Source organism: Abrus precatorius, unplaced genomic scaffold (genome assembly GCF_003935025.1).
Source record: "Abrus precatorius isolate BTA unplaced genomic scaffold, Abrus_2018 Scaffold6, whole genome shotgun sequence".
In the NCBI taxonomy this organism is placed as follows: domain Eukaryota; kingdom Viridiplantae; phylum Streptophyta; class Magnoliopsida; order Fabales; family Fabaceae; genus Abrus; species Abrus precatorius.
Window position 1 is genome coordinate 15,325,806 of NW_020874406.1, and position 16,439 is coordinate 15,342,244.

General features: G+C 31.2%; 3 protein-coding genes across 3 annotated transcripts; 1 reads left to right on the forward strand and 2 right to left on the reverse strand.

Annotated features, from left to right (window-relative positions):
* Positions 1-434: 434 nt before the first annotated feature.
* Positions 435-4,002, reverse strand: LOC113869835 (BTB/POZ domain-containing protein At3g49900-like). Its single transcript, XM_027506331.1, has 4 exons — positions 3,876-4,002; positions 3,642-3,711; positions 2,156-2,638; positions 435-1,226 (listed from the first exon to the last, which is right to left on the reverse strand). Exons 3-4 carry the CDS (start codon positions 2,630-2,632, stop codon positions 591-593), a joined length of 1,113 nt encoding a protein of 370 aa, XP_027362132.1. The 5' UTR covers positions 2,633-2,638; positions 3,642-3,711; positions 3,876-4,002; the 3' UTR covers positions 435-590.
* A 1,865-nt stretch (positions 4,003-5,867) lies between these two features.
* On the forward strand, positions 5,868-7,056 carry LOC113868675 (60S ribosomal protein L26-1-like). The gene has a single exon (XM_027504486.1). The coding sequence runs from the start codon at positions 5,955-5,957 to the stop codon at positions 6,393-6,395; it is 441 nt and encodes a 146-aa protein (XP_027360287.1). The 5' UTR covers positions 5,868-5,954; the 3' UTR covers positions 6,396-7,056.
* Positions 7,057-8,580: 1,524 nt separating this feature from the next.
* LOC113868674 (mitochondrial outer membrane protein porin 2-like) lies at positions 8,581-11,442 on the reverse strand. Its single transcript, XM_027504485.1, has 6 exons — positions 11,306-11,442; positions 11,107-11,174; positions 9,711-9,821; positions 9,543-9,629; positions 9,248-9,456; positions 8,581-9,145 (listed from the first exon to the last, which is right to left on the reverse strand). The coding sequence occupies exons 1-6, from the start codon at positions 11,352-11,354 to the stop codon at positions 8,839-8,841; spliced, it is 831 nt and encodes a 276-aa protein (XP_027360286.1). The 5' UTR covers positions 11,355-11,442; the 3' UTR covers positions 8,581-8,838.
* Positions 11,443-16,439: the final 4,997 nt, after the last annotated feature.

Genomic DNA, 16,439 nt, shown 5'->3' on the forward strand with positions numbered 1-16,439 from the left:
AATAAAAAATTATATTATTTAATTGGCTAACTACTATTTTTGTATTAATTTTAAAGATTTTGTTAATCTCAATTTTTAAGATAGAAATATTTATAAATAGAAAATTTTTATAAAAAAATATATAATTATTATATTAAAATCTAAAAATATAATAAATATTTCTCATTCTAATAAAATTTTATTATTAATAATTATTTATTCTTGACCTTTAAGCTGATTTTAACAAAATCCTAATTTTAAAACTGTATTTAATTATATTTTTCATGATTTCATATCAATTTATTGCTTCATACATCGTATAATGTTAACAAATTATTCGAACTTTTCATCACTACTAACCTGCCAACCTGGGATAACCAAGGTAAAATAGAATTAAATTCCGTAGATTGTTAGGTTTAAATAAAACAAAGAGAAATAAAAGTGAGCAATCAATGCAAAACTAGAAATAGCAACTATGGCATTGACGAATGTGCAGCAAGAAAAAAGACGAAAATTGCGTGGAATATATATTCAGCGCTGGCCAATAACATTAGTACTATGAGGATGCGCACACTCCTATGTACACTTGTAAAATTAATTTAAAATTATTCTTAATTTGAGGCAGAATTGGATATTCGAAATGCATTTTTGAGACCAGACACGAACCTATGGCGAAAAGTTCTGGTCGTCTTTGGAGTTCCGCTACCGTCATGAGTCGATTCCTCTTCATCATTTCGACTGGTTATGATGCGATCAAGTAGAAACCCCGAAGACGAGACAGAGCCTCTTCCTCCCCTCTCTATTTTGCTGCTCTCACCCTCACCTGCCACAAAATGGAAACTCGCCGAACGCGCTGAGTTCAACACATTCCCCTTCTCCTCTTCCTCAGCTTCATGCTCCAGAAGAATCTTCCTCATTCCTCTCAGTTCTTTCTCAAGGCTTTTAATACGAGAGCACGTGGAATCCATTGCCTCTTTCAGCTGTGCCGTTTCACGACGAGCCGTGTCACGCTGGAGAAAGTCCCTCAGTGAGGATCGTTCCATCTGTTGCGCATCGATTATTGTCGCCGCAGCCACGGAGCGGCGAGTGTTGAGATGCTCCACCAGTATCGCACGCACTATGAACCTCAGCGGCATTACTGGATTTTGAACACAATTCACGATAGTTTCAGAAGACAGCTTCGTACAATCTAATGAGTTGCATATTTCCATTTTTTGTTCCTCTGTTAGTTTCCCATGCTTGTTTTCCTTCACAAATGCCAACAATTTTTTATCAATCATAACTCTTCTAATTTATGGTTCAATGTTGTTTTTTCTGGTGCTATCAAGGTTTCCGTACCTAGATATTTCTTTTATTAGGTTTTACAGATTATAATTAGGAAAATGCTATATGCGTTACGAGAAAAAAAAACGTAGGAATACAACTACAACAAAGAAACACACATTCAGGTTTTCATTTGAATATTCAATAGTACATATATGGTGATAAGAAATATTTTTTTTTATCATTTAATTAGACGTTGTATCATTTTATAAAGATTGGGATTTTCTTTGTCTATACTTTATGTGCACAGGTTAATGAACAAAAATTTTTGGGTTAAAAATTATCATATTAAAATGAAATTTTCTTATTAAATTCAGTTTTTTGTACACAGTAAAAAAAATTGAAGAATAATTTAGTTATTTATTACACTTTTTTTTTTATCGACATTACACATTTTAACACGAATGGATGAACTTCAAGTTTCTTTTTTTCAATTAAAGCTTAAGGCCCACCTTATGGGTTGGATTCTTTCTTATGAACCGATCTGTCAACATGAGATTAAGAAAAATGTATTTCGCAAAACAGTACAACATCAAAACGCGATATAGTTTTTACCCTTTAAACTATTTTTTCAGTAAAAGCTCACCCTTTGGATAAAAAGTGATCCATCAACATGTGTTTTACTTTAGAAAGAATATTATGAAAAACTTTTTTACTGTTTTAAAAAAGTGATATTACAGGAATCATTGAGAACATAGTTTTAAAAAATGTTATGAAAAAAATGTTGTCTAAAGTCTAAAACTGATACCGAGGTTTACTCGTTAGAGTAATGCCGTAAAAGAGAGTTTATTCTGCTCGTTACTCGAGATGACGACACGCAAAAACCAAAGATATGAAATGACACGTGGCGTACCTTGAGATAAAGATCAACCATCTTATACAAAACGTCGTGGTTGGGTAGCCGTTTGTTCAAGGAGTACGCTACCGTTTGAAAATCCTGAGGCTCCATTCCAACGACAACGTCGTTCAAACAACCAACGTCATCGTCCCAAACCATCGCTTCAATACATCTGCTGGCAAGCGACGCTGTCGTTTCGGCGTCGGGAAGCAGAGGCAGGCACGAACGCAGAACTATCGACGCGTCAACGCCAACGACACTCTCGAAGTACGCTTCCGTCACGTCACACAGACTCTCCCCCTCCGTCATGCCCAGCAACTCCGCCGCCGTTCTGATGGCGGCAACGTTAGACGGCGTTAACTGCACTTTGCGGCTGTAACAGAATTCAGCCACCGCGGCGAACATTTCTGGCGTTATGTTTAACGGCGGTGAGAGAGTGAAGTTGGAAACTCCCGTTAGATGCCGTTTAAGGTATGAACTTTGTGATATCATACGATCCTACGAGAGGAAGATGATGAATTGTGACATGACATGGATCAAATCAAACGCACACATTTTTATGTGATTAAAGGAATGTCCCTCTTCTGTTGGAGTTTAAAAGCAGAGCTATAAAGCTGTTTTCTAAAGCCCTTTTAGACAAAAAAAAACAAAGCGTTACAGAAAGTGAAAAGCTTTACAAAATTAACATGTAGTATATAGTAAAAAGACTTATGGTAAGGTTTTGTGGTGGACTGAACAAAAAGAAAATGCTACATCACGTATGGTGGGGTTTCTCTTGTCTTTTTTATGCACAGGGAAAATGACAATTTGGGTTCTGAGTTGTCCTAATTCATTCTGTTCCACTGTAAAAGATGTGCGAGTATATAACTGTATATAGCGTCTGTATTCAAGCTTGTGAAACCATTTATCCCCTTGCTTTACATGCCCTTCAACAAAGGACATGGGGCTGTTGACTACTGAATTTCAAACATTTTTAAGCTATAGCTAGTTTCCACTACCGAAGGAGGATTTTTTTCCCCTGGGGTAGATGGATTCATAGATCCTGGTGGGGGCCATACCCCTTTAATGTGAATAAGGGAATTCTCACTTGCGGTACAGTGTTAATCATGTCAAATTCTATAAACTGAAACAGATAATTGGAATTTCTTTCTCTCCTGTCTCTCTCAATAATAACCTAAGTCACGTTTTCACACCAATCCCAAATTATGGTCCAGCCTGGTGATATTGCATTCAAGTAATACTTTTGCATATATTGAAAAAAATATTGTACCACAAAATAGTCATAATCTTGCAGTTGAGGCAAAGTTGGTGCTGAAATTATTTTGATCCAAACACTAAAACTGCAACAAGCTATGTTATAATGTACACAAATTTGAGGGAAAACAAAAGAAAAAGGAGGAGAAGAAACAAAGGGCATTTACGTAACCAAAATAAAAACAGCAATTTGAAAAACAAAATAGACAACAAATGAATAAGTGAGATTATTGGTGAATGAACAAACCTTGTGCAAACGAAAAGAGGTTCCTTGAACACGTATCAAGATGTCTGTTTCACACCGGGAGTCGAGAGACCTAAATGAATGAATTGAAAACTTCATTTTAAATTAAAAGTATGCCCGGGGGGGGGGGTGAGGGAGAATTGCTCTGCAATTCATAGTGTATAAGAGTATTATATGAATGAATGAAATAAAAGATATGAGAAAAAATATCAGAGAGAGGTGAGAAAGAAATGGTACCAAGCATTGACTAGGGAGTGAAGGGATGGAGGAGAAGGAGAAAAGGAAGGTGAAAGAGAGGGAGAGGAGGTAGAAGAGAACTCGCGTTCTTCCTCGTAGATGGTGTCGATACCCCCGAAATGGTTCAAGCTCCTCATCTGTCACTCTGTCCTTTGAATCAATACTCTCTGAAATCTGAGTAGTTCAATGGAGTTTTTGGGAGGCCATAAATATGGTTTGTGAAGGGTATTAATGGCACGTGATGACTCATAAATGCCCTCTTAAGTTTTGCTTTGCTTATTCAATTTTATTTTTATGTCAAAGATAGAGACCTCTAATTTCGTATTCTCAACCAAATTCTACAAGGTGGGTAAATAGATAGATATATGCTCCATTTCTCTTCTCTGTGAAGAAAATCTGTTTATATTATGCAGTACCAAGTCACAAGTAATTCAAGTCAAAACTCCTTTCCGAACGTTTCTACCTTTGTGAATTTATTTTCATGAAACCGTAACTGTAAAATTATTTTACATTATAGTAATTTAATTTATAGACAACTTTATTCAATAAATTTAATCATGTTAATGACAGTAAAAGATATTAAAATTATTAAATATAGGTATAATATATATTTTTATAATAAAAAAATATGTTTAAAGTAGTATTTATAGATTTTTAAACATTTTAACATTATTAATACATTAAATAACAATAAATTTTGTAATTTTTAATAAAAATCTAGTGTATGTAATGTTTGATCCTTTGCAATGTTGCACATGTAGAAAATATCTTTATATGAAACTCAAAAAGGATACTATATGACTTTTGACAACAAAAATTATTATTATGAGATTTTTTTTATTATAACAATAAAATGTGACTAATAAGATAAAATACGTTAAAATAATATTTGATAGCCATGTTTAAACAAGAAATAATACATTTTTCTTATCTATTAGATGTATTCCAGAAACAAAAGAAAATTTGACATGAAATTAAAAAGTAACATGTTTTATATTTTATTAAAAAATTAAATAAAAAAGAATATTGATTCCATTCCTTTTTTTACCTTTTATTCCAATCGATTTTATGCGTCTTATGCTACTTATGTTTCTGGTTCCTTTTATTTTCCTTTGTGGTTTTACTTCAACAAATTGTTAAACTAGTGTGTAGTAACTGAAAGAGTACTTAACTTTCCATTTTCCACGCCAAAGAGAATTACTAAAATAACAAGAGACTTTCACAAGGTTGTGATTAAAATTTTCCGTTATGTTATGATAGACATAGATTTGAAGCTTCACTTTTTAACGGAAGTATTTTTTAAAAAATTAATATTTTTTTCGTTAAGTTGCACATTTTTTCTTGCGTTAAACATCAGATTTTATTTTTTAATTAGTTGTAATTTTTAAACACTAATATGTAAAATTGATTTTTAAGTTAAAAATGACTTATAATTTATTTTCTTCAAAATTTTATATTTTGAATATTGGCACACCATAGATAAATAAAAAAACAATTCAATTTTTAAAAAAGCTAAAATTTCAACATTATTATAATTTAATTGAATTATAATTTGAAAATAAAATATAAATTTTTGTCGTGTTTTGACAAATTAACAAACTTATAAGTATTTACTCAAATAAAATAAATTCATGATTTCTTTCACAATTTTTAAAAAATTATTAATTTTTTCTCTAATAAAATAATTTTTTTTAATAATAATAAATCAATTTTATTTAATTTTTTATCTATAAATTTTATTAAAATTTAAAACACAAGAAAATGCTAATTTTCTTTTTATTGGAGATTATAAATAAGAAAGAGCGCATGTCACCTGATTAGGTCCAGCAGGCCCAATCTTCTCTCCCTTCAAGCCATTGGCATCGTAGAAATTAACTAAAACTGGGCTTTCTCGAATCGGTAAAACAGAACCAGACCAGAACTAAGCCCACACAGCAGGCAACTAAAATTCTAAAAATAATTAAAAAAAAAAAGAGAGGACTAAAACTGAAAACCCTAAATCTCAGCTTTTCATACATAGTCATTTCCATTGCCGTCACAAAGCAGAGAGAGAGAGAGAGAGAGAGAGAGAGAGAGAGGATGAAGTTCAATCCTAGGGTTTCAAGTAGCCGGCGCAAGAGCCGCAAGGCTCATTTCACGGCGCCGTCGAGCGTCCGTCGCGTCCTGATGAGCGCGCCTCTCTCAGGCGACCTCCGATCGAAGTACAACGTGCGGTCCATGCCGGTTCGTAAGGACGACGAAGTTCAGGTGGTGAGGGGAACCTACAAGGGTCGCGAGGGCAAAGTAGTCCAAGTCTATCGCCGCAAGTGGGTCATCCACATTGAACGCATCACTCGCGAGAAGGTTAACGGTTCCACCGTGAACGTCGGCATTCACCCTTCGAAGGTTGTCATCACCAAGCTTCGAATGGATAAGGATCGCAAATCTTTGCTCGATCGCAAGGCTAAGGGTCGTGCCGCTGCTGATAAGGAAAAGGGTACCAAGTTCGCTCCTGAAGATATTATGCAAACCGTTGATTAGGTCATCTTTATTTTCCCTCTATAGTTTTTTTATTACTGCTACCTTTGTTATCGTTATTGTCATCGGAACTTGGATTCGGTTATTAGTGTTGTGTCGGTTTTTTGTTAATTGGTATTTTGAGGGTCTCTTGGTTTGGATCTTCACGGTTCCAGTATTTTGAGGCCTTTCTGTTTTGTTTAATTTAATGAAATGTTTGACATTATTACTGGCAATGTTATCTGCTTTTAGATAGTTTTAGCTGTTTTGTCACTGTCTTGAGTCTTTGCTGGTGAGATTGGTCAATGTTATACTTGATATGGTATTCAATGTGATTGAACTATCATTAGCACACTCTTGTAGATTGTGATGCAGATAGAGGATGTTCACGAGTGATTATTTTAGTCTTAAATTTGCTCGCCGATGCAAGGAGCACGTTGAGGGGTGCCTCGAGACATGGGATCATTATGCCTGTTTTCACAATGTTATTTGCTTGGACTTCAATATGTTTGGTTTACTTCCCATAATCTTACTTTGATGTCCTATATCAGGTGTTTTAATTGCGTGGGATGTTTACTCCCTTGATCGACTTAACTAATCGAGTAATTTGAAAGTGTTTAATTACTATTATTGTGCAAACTTTTCATATTATTTGAAATCGAGCATCTTCACTAATGAGCAAATGATTATTAGCTACTTTGCTGTTGTCTTTTTGTCACTGATCTGCTGCAGCAACTTGCAAAAAATTGTTTGTCCTCAAATGTTGTTATTGTGAGATGGTCTGCTATATGACAGTTCAAGTTTTTGCATGAGTGTCAATTGTGACGGGGGAGGGTGATATCTAAACTGTTATTTGTGATGAAGATAATATGAATTCAATGGAATCAAATTTATTTAGTTTCCTAAACCCTAAACTTTTTGGCCAACTTTGTCAAAGGTTGTTTTAAAACAAATGATCAAGTGACGTGAACAGGTATAAAGGGTGTGCATGGTTTCGTTTCATGAAATATCGATCAAAAATTAAATTGGTTCAATGGAATTGATTCAATGTAAAATCATTCAAAAAAATGGTCTGGTTTGAGCGAATCAACTTATGAACAAAATCAGTTTGTTTCATTTATAATTTTCAAAATATTGTTTGGTTTGAATTATGTTTTGGTATAGTTAATAATTTCACTCATATAATATGTAATTTAGAGGGAAAAATTTAGGTGCATTATCTAACTATAAAATCAGTGTTGTATTCTGATATTTATTGTTGATTTTATTGTAAATTTTAACCTTAATTGATAAATAATATGAAAAAAATCTAAGATGTTACATGTGTCATCAAATTATATGGAGTATTTGAACCAAATAGAAATTCTGGTCGAAGTTATAATTTCTAAGTAGGTCAATTCTTTAATGTTCGTGTTAGAAGCTTCAAAATGAGTTAAACAGGAAGAAATTAAAATTTGTTCATATTTTAAAACAGTTGCCAACATTTTTCGTTGAACTGTTGGTTTTTCCAATCACCCACACAGACGGGTTTTAAATTCAAGTTCTAACTTTGTAGGTGATCCAGATCCATATAGATATTTCGCTGGTAAAATATAAGTTATCTTTGTATTTTTTTTTTCAGTGAAATAAGATGTAATTAAACATTAGTTACTAATCGACAAAAACTATCACATATTGAAGAAATCCCCTATAAATATAAAATGCGTTTAATATCTTCTCATTGCAAAATAAAAATTGTTGAGTTCTTGTATGCTTTAAACTAAGAAATACAACTCAAAGTTATTAGCAAAAATAGGTGGAAGTGGGGAACACGTCCTGTAAACAAATTTGAAATATATATACATATATATAGTGTCTGTAAATTTGAGAAGACATTATATACTTTTTTTCCTTCTTTAAATTAATAGCTGTAATATTTAAGATATTAAAAAATATTTAAATTTTTTCAAATATTTGTAAATATAAAATTAAATATAATATTATTTACAAGACCATGTAAGCTCAGTCGATGGCGCGCTAGTGATGAGAAGGCTTTGCTAACAACTGAGAACTCTCGACCAAAAAAGATAACAATTAAGAAATCAAGGACACAGCCAGGCCAATCTGTCTACGACAATCATAAAGACAGCACAGCACTGAAGTTAACAATACTAAGCAAGTGACAGAAAACAACATTGAAAATAGAATGCTAGAAAAAATACACTCGATAATAATCATACTGGAGAACAGGACTTTCAGATCTCGGAATGTCTACTACAAAGTACGAGGAAAAGCAGAAAATTCAATAAAAAAATCTGGGAAACAGAAGCCACCCGTGGATTCCAAATTATTGCAATATTTCATCCATTCATGAAGAAACAAGAAACGCTCATATGTGGAACTAATTATTTGCCCTCCCTTCAAGGGCCCGCAAAAAAATTGAATTGAGGTTGGAATTCCAATCATTAGTAAAAATGAAAAAAAACCCTCAAGGTTTGAGGGCAATGGCCAACCCAAACCTGGGTTTTTTATCCAGGGCCTTGGTGTCAACCTCACCAGAAAGAGTCAACACTGACTTTGGTATGATCTGATGCTGCAGGAGGGCCGCAAGCTTTCCGTGATTGTTGAGCCTTGCCTTGACCTGTGTCAGATGGTCAACAGCATAAGACCCTCCTACTGTAAAAGTGTTCTCATTTGTTGAGAACCTTCTAATGATCTCTGCAACAGCAACACTCTTCTTAAATTGGTCCAGATTATGGAGGTATGATACTTTAATGCTGTCACCCTTGTCACCACTGATTGGAAAGAATACGTTCAATATCAATTTGTTAGCTTTAAACATGATTGTGATTGCTAGATATTTGGAACACAAATCTTTGTGGATGAACGAGGCTTACAGGATTATTGAAGCAGATGAATCAGGTCTCGTGATATTAATCCCAGCATTATATTTAGTAAAGCCGCCAGATGTAGTGTCATAGCCTGCCTCAGCACCAAAAGCAATGCTTGGGGTACCAATTGTGGTAGTAACATCAATGACAGGGGATTGGTTCAGTGCAACAGCTGTTGTTAAAGTAGCATGGTCATGGAAGTATTGAACCTCTAACTGCCAAAAACAAAGCAGACAAATTTTCAGAAACAATGACCAATGGTGAGTCAAATTCTCTGACCAGAAGATGCAAGTTAACGTACCTTGCCAGAATTATAATCAGGCAGCTTAAATGAAGCAATGCCCTTGGTGGATGGGAGAATGTCAGTGAATGTGAGGGTCGTGGAGATCTGGGGAAAAAAGAGTACGTAAATGAGATTATTTGATTACGAACCTTAGCTATTATGACCTAAAAAAACAAGGTAGCTCACAATTGATGCTGTGTCAAGTTTAACATCAATAATAGTGTTCTTATACTTGTACTGTGCTGCCACATCCCCAGTTGAGAGTCCTCCTTTCTTCACAGCTGTTGAAGTGAGGGCCTGAAAGGAGAAAAAAAAGTCATATTGAAATGAACATTCTGCATGTTTTTCTCCCAGCAAGTGATCTCAAGCGCCCATGTGCATCTTTGCACATCAGCACAAAAGCGACCATGACAACCGGAAATATCAGTACCAAGACAAGAATCTAACATGAAAATAAACATAGCACTCTAAATAAGTAACCATCCCCCAAAAATAAGTAAATATATAAAATTGTTGGCAGCAGCCACTTAGATGTAAAGCATTAGCTTCAAAATGAACCCAATACAAACTATATTAAGAATAGATTTGTATTTATGCACACTATGTTATTGTTGAGTACGAAAAATGTGTTCGTAATACTAAAAATTGGATGACAATAAAATAAATGAATTATTGACCTTCCATTAATTGCATACATATTCTAAATAGATTTCACCTCTGGATCTACAATTCTTCTATTTCTGATTACAAACACCCATCCAAGGGTAGAGTTATTTCTTGCACCATAAGATTCGCCCCCAGCTCATGTTGTATTACATGAAAACCCTTATGCACAAGCCTAAGAAAATCCAATCGACTTTAAACATTGATCGTTTTTCTTTGGCTCTCCAGTTATGTTCGTACAGTATTATTCCCCAATTACCATCCAATTAATTAGCATTTTGATTAAAAAAGAAAAAAAAAAAACCACCATGTTATAAATGTTATAATAGGAAAAAGGCTGTTTTCTGTAAAAGAAAATAATTCTGAACAATTGAGAGTTAATGGGGACTCGTTAGTCAGACTCCATATTTTGAAAACCAAATGCTGCATACTTATGACATAGCAGACCAGCACTGAGCCAAAATAAAAATCAAGGAAATAAATAGAAAACCACGAAATAAAATCAGACAGAAGATTTTGAGGAGAGCAACTGACCGCCCATCCAGTATCCTACATTTCCTATATAAATATATATACACACACATACATGACACAATGTGTCGCAGTGATGAATTTGTCTTAACGTACTAACTATACAATGTGGAATGAACTTAATATAGAAACAAAAATCTGCGAGATCAAGTTAAATAATTATTTGGATACAATACAACTTCATAATTCATACGAAAAACAAATCAATACGAGAGGTAATGAAGCTTTTAACGGAAATATCAACGGCCATCGTCAACATCATAATGCGAATCAATTAATTGCCGTGAATAGCATCGCGCTAGATCTTGACCACAAGACCTCACATACAAGACTGCAATTACGGTAAAATACATAATAGATTGATTACAATGGAAATCCGAAAGCTTACCACTCCAGCATTGCTGCAGGATGAAACGGTGAGTTTTTGATCGGAGCTGTAATCCTTAGTCAATAGATCTACGTGAAAAAGACAAATAAAAAGTAATTAGTCTTTTATTTTATTTTTTTCAATCGAGAAAGTGCTGAGGAATGAATAACCGAGTTTGTGAGAGATAGAGCGACGGAAAGTAAAGAGCATGTTCTTTCACCTTTGGCTTTCTTGCCAATATCGGAGAAGAGACCCGGTCCTTTGCTCATTTTCGATTTGAGAGAGAGAGAGAGATGTTGATGCAGTGAGCTTCACGAAGCAGGGTGTGGTGGCGAGGAAATGAATGATGCCTTTTCTTCACATTTTTATTTTAAAATGTGAAATTATAGAATTTAGAATCGCGAATCTGAATGGTTGAACTGGTTATGTCCGATCGTGCCTTTTTAGCCATTGATTTTCGAGCGAATATGATGCGTCCGAGTGGGACTTCTCTCTTTCATTGGTCTGATTTCAGGGTAATACAGTTATACAAACACATGCTTTTATTTTAATCCAGTATAATTTTTTATTTTGTTTTTTGTTTTATTTTAATCATATATTTTATAAAGTATGAAATAAACAACATAATTGATTAAACATGTGTCCTCGCTGGACCCACGGCTGTCATTCCACGAACGTGATTCAGATGATTAAACGTCCCAATTAGTCTTGCTCAATTTAACTATGATTTAAGAGCTCTAAATTCGTTGTTTAATATTAATTTATTTTTATTTGCGAATGCAAAAATTTACATTATGTAATAAGGTTAGTTATAAACTATTGTTATTGAAGATAATTTTTTTATCATAATATTTGTTATTAAAGATAATTTTGTTCAAATAAAATATAAGTATTAAAATTCACCTTTTAAATATTTAATACAACTGTATTTATTAAAATTCAAATTTTAATATTAAAAATAGTTTTATTATAGCTAAAACTTATTAATAAATAACAAAATAAATTATTTACTTGATTAGCACTCTAATTATGAGTTATTATATTAACTTTTTAAAATATTTTTATCATTAATTTTGTCACTATATAATTGGTAAAATTAAACTTAAAGATATTAAAGATTAAAAAAATTATTTTATCAAATATTTTATTAATTTTTAAATTAGCATATTAATTTTTAAATTTTTATTTTTGTTTTAGTTTGGTTTTTGTTTTCATTTCGATCTCTTAATTTATAAATGTTTTATTTAAGTTATTTTTATAAAAAATATTATTTTTATTAAAAAATTATTATTCATCGTCCTTTTTTTATTATGAATTGAACTTAAAAGATAATAAATAATAATTATTAATAAAATTCGAGTGAGATTTCATCATTCATTTTGTTTATTCTAACGACTCAATATAAAAAAAAAATTCTTATAGAAGCATATGCATATATATATATATATATATATATATATATATATATATTATAGCAATTTTTCACATACAAATTCTTAAGATTATTCTTTGAATAATAATTATTTAAATTTTCAATGACTCTTTAACATTAAAAATGGGTATCAGAAAACAATCAATGTATTGAGACATATTTCTAACATCATAATACACTAAGTATGTTTCACTTAATTTAAAACTAAAGATTATTTTTTAGCTAATCTTTATATCTTAAATAGAGATGCTATAGATTAAAATAGAATCAAGTATTAGAAAGAGAATTAAACTACTAAAAAAATTTTCGCTTGAGTGAAAAATAGGCTAATTCATTCCTTTTTTTTTTCTCTTAACTTCCTAAGTTCCTATAAAATAAAAATTCAACAAAAAAGGATCAAAGAGAATCTCCATCTTTATCTCTCAATCAAATAAATGGGTTAATTAAAATTATTCTAAATTAGAAGGATATTGAAACTAAAATTTAATTCATTAAAAATAATAAATGCCCTAATTTATGTTATTATTTACTAAAACTTGACATTTATCATTGTGCTAATATTGATTTATATGTATTGTTTTATATTTGTTGGAACATGCTATAATTTGATTAGAATAAGATAATGGTTCAATCATAGAGGCATTAAGAATATGTTAATCCTTAGAGCCATGTAAATGGCTAAGTGTTACACTTAGAATCTTAACAATTAGTAATTTGACCAAAACACGAATCAAAATAGTTTGATCATAAATATATCACATGGTCATATTCATTATTAACGCTCATTCGTATATAACATGGAAATTTATATAAATGAGGACTTGACCTCAACTTCTTATAAATATTAAAGAACAAATTGACATATAGTCTAGTTAATATCATAGTACATGCCAATGACAATGAATAATAGAAGATAAATTCATATTCATCATTGAATTAACAACATTTTACCATCTCTTTGACTAATTTGAAGAGCTAGGTGCACATATGCAAAAAGAATAATCAAATCAAGTATTTTAGCATTACGTCCATATGACGTTGACAAACTTATAATTCAACCAAGAGGTTGTCAATCTTTAAAGGAGCTTACTAAAGTTGTTAGATGTCTTCATATTTTTAGAAGTAATTACTAGTATTGTTTTAGATAGTCTTGTATTTCTAAAAGTAACTAGTAGAAATTATCACCATTTAGAATGTGAGTTTAGTGCATGTTTAGCAGTTATTTAATGTGTTTTAGTATGTTTAACATGATTAGCAATTACTTGACATGTAATCATGGGACTTTTATTTAATGAGAAGAGGACAAAAAAAGAAAAAAAAAAGAAACATAACTACTTTTGTACATTTTTTTTTTTACATCTTAGAGGTTCACATCACAATCAGTTTTTGTTACATTTTAGAAATCGTTGTATATAAATGATATCAATTTATGTCTCATGTACTTTTAGATATTGTTTGGATGAAGTAATTAAAACTTTTAGAAAATTAAAAAAATTTAAATTACATTATTTAAACATATTATTTTAAAATATATTGTTTAGACATAATAATTGAATTTCTTTCATTTCAAATATTTTTGTTTATACAAAGTAATTAAATTACTTACATTCTTAAAAAAAATAAGATTATTATATTTGATAAAATTAAAAAATATAAAACTCAAATTATTAAATCAAGTATAACTAAATAAAATATGAATGGAAACACAATAAATAAAAAAGGTAATTCTAAAATTTGAGTTTTTTTTAAGATTTAAAATTTTTTATTTTAATTTATTAAAAATTTTCATTAAAATTTTAAAAAATTAAATACCTGTTTAGGGAAAAAAAATTGTAAGTTACGAAGACCCTTATCAAACTTTCATAGTAGGAAATAAACTATATCTTTTCGAGAAGAAACACATCTCAAAGATCAGTAGTATTGATATATCTTTCGACTAAAATAAAGAGAATCTTAGGTCCCTAGATCCTGACAAGCTAGTGACTTGTGAAAAATCTAAGTTTAAAAAACTTTTTGAAAGAACTAATTTTTTGAAATGTGAAGGCTACATTGTGAGGAGTCTTGAAGGGTCACGAGAAGGCTCTTTTTTTTCAGAAAGAATGTGGTCTTTTGAAGAGTTTTAGAGATTTTTAAGTCACAGATTGAAATGAGCCAAAACTTGTCAAAACAAGAATCGATAAGGAAAATTATTATAAGTCTACGAGACTAAATGAACTCACAAATTTTTCTCAAAACTTGTCGAAACAAGAATCAACAAGAAAAATTATTCTAAGTTCACGAGACTAAATGAAATCACATATTTTCTTCAAAACTTGTTAAAATAGGAATCGACAAAAAAATTATTCTAAGTTCACAAAACTAGATGAACTTACTGATTTTTCCTAAAACTTGTCGAAATAGGACTCAATAAGGAAAATGATTCTAAGTCTATGACACAAGGTGAAGCTTACTAATTTTTCCTAAAACTTGTCGAAATAGAACTCGACAAGAAAAATTATTCTAAGTTCACGAGACAAGGTGAAACTCACTAATCTTCCTTAAAAGTTGTCAAAAAGGAATTGACAAAGGAAATTATTATAAGTCCACGAAAGTCTTTGATAGATTTCCTTAAAACTTGTAAAAAAAAAAAGTGATAAGAGAATTATTCTAAGTCCTAAAGACAAGATGGAGCCCAAAAGATGAAGAAACATGATGAAAAAATTACAAGGATTGAACATGGTTTGAAGCGACTATAAAAGGTGGTAATTACCTGTGATCACTACCAGTTGAAGGTCAGAGACACGAAGAAATGATCTTGAGCGACAACAGTTATGGAAAATGCTCGATTATGAGTAGTTATGGATAATGGGCTACGACAATTGAGAAGAAACACACATATAAGGCAGTTACCGATAAGTGTCTGCAAAAAGAGGAGAGTCATTGTTGTTCATTCGTCTATAAATAATATAAAGCTTTATATTTCCAGGAGATGATTTTTTGTACCCAGACACCAATACCTAAAATTCTCTACACGCTGAAAGCTCTACACTTAGCTAGACACCGACAATAAGAGGATTCAGAGTTCCTGTTGTTCATTGTGAAGAGTTGTACGTTACATTTTAGTCATTTACTTTCTGCAATTTAATTCATGCACAGTTTACTTATGTAATCCTTTTACATTTAGTTCAATATTGGTTTCGTTGTTCTGTTACTATTTTTGTTCTATCATTATTCTACTATTCCCGTTTAATACTCTATTTTACGATGTCCATTTGGATATTACATTTAACAACACACTTAAAAAAACTTAAAGATGGTCTAAAATTTAACCTAAGATTGTTCTTAAATTTATTTATTTATAATCTGCAATTTTTTATTGTAAATAATATCTAAACAACAAATTTTAACTTTTAAAATTGTAAATTATTGAAAAAAGTAAATTACTCACTAAAAATCCAAACACGCTTTTAAATTTTTTTTATTTGAATAAGATTTTTATTTTACAAAATTTTTAAGTTTCCAAACATAATTTTCCTTATTTGTTACTGCATCTTTTCCTCTCATAAATTATGATGATTTAGTATTAAAAAACATTTTAAAAATTTTAAAAGGATATTAATCCAACTTCAAAATAGTGGATAAATAGAAAAATTATATTATAAAATTTTTACTCAACCAATGTTACATGCTATCGTAATTTGTAGATGACAAATTAGGAGAAATATCAGAAGGTTCTTCTGTAAGAATTTGAGTCTAACCACTGTCTATTCCCGTTAAAAATTTAGGCTTGTAGGTTACTTTTTTTCCTGTTGGTCAATGTTTGTTACTTAACGTGTTTTATTAATTTACGTTTGTTAATAAGTCCTAGTTCTAAGGGAAGTTTTATTTTTTCGGAACAGTTTCTTTAATTCCTGTTTTGTTGCCATGTAAGACGTGACTCTTT

What these genes read in the sequence shown, in the direction of transcription:
- LOC113869835 (XM_027506331.1), bottom strand. Translation starts at nt 2,632, where the DNA reads ATGATATCACAAAGTTCATACCTTAAACGGCATCTAACGGGAGTTTCC. An exon ending in TGGTTGATCTTTATCTCAAG is followed by an intron (nt 1,227 to 2,155) that starts GTACGCCACGTG and finishes GCATTTGTGAAG; the next exon opens with GAAAACAAGCATGGGAAACT.
- LOC113868675 (XM_027504486.1), top strand. Translation starts at nt 5,955, where the DNA reads ATGAAGTTCAATCCTAGGGTTTCAAGTAGCCGGCGCAAGAGCCGCAAG.
- LOC113868674 (XM_027504485.1), bottom strand. Translation starts at nt 11,354, where the DNA reads ATGAGCAAAGGACCGGGTCTCTTCTCCGATATTGGCAAGAAAGCCAAA. An exon ending in CCTGCAGCAATGCTGGAGTG is followed by an intron (nt 9,822 to 11,106) that starts GTAAGCTTTCGG and finishes TTCTCCTTTCAG; the next exon opens with GCCCTCACTTCAACAGCTGT. An exon ending in AACTTGACACAGCATCAATT is followed by an intron (nt 9,630 to 9,710) that starts GTGAGCTACCTT and finishes TTTTTTCCCCAG; the next exon opens with ATCTCCACGACCCTCACATT.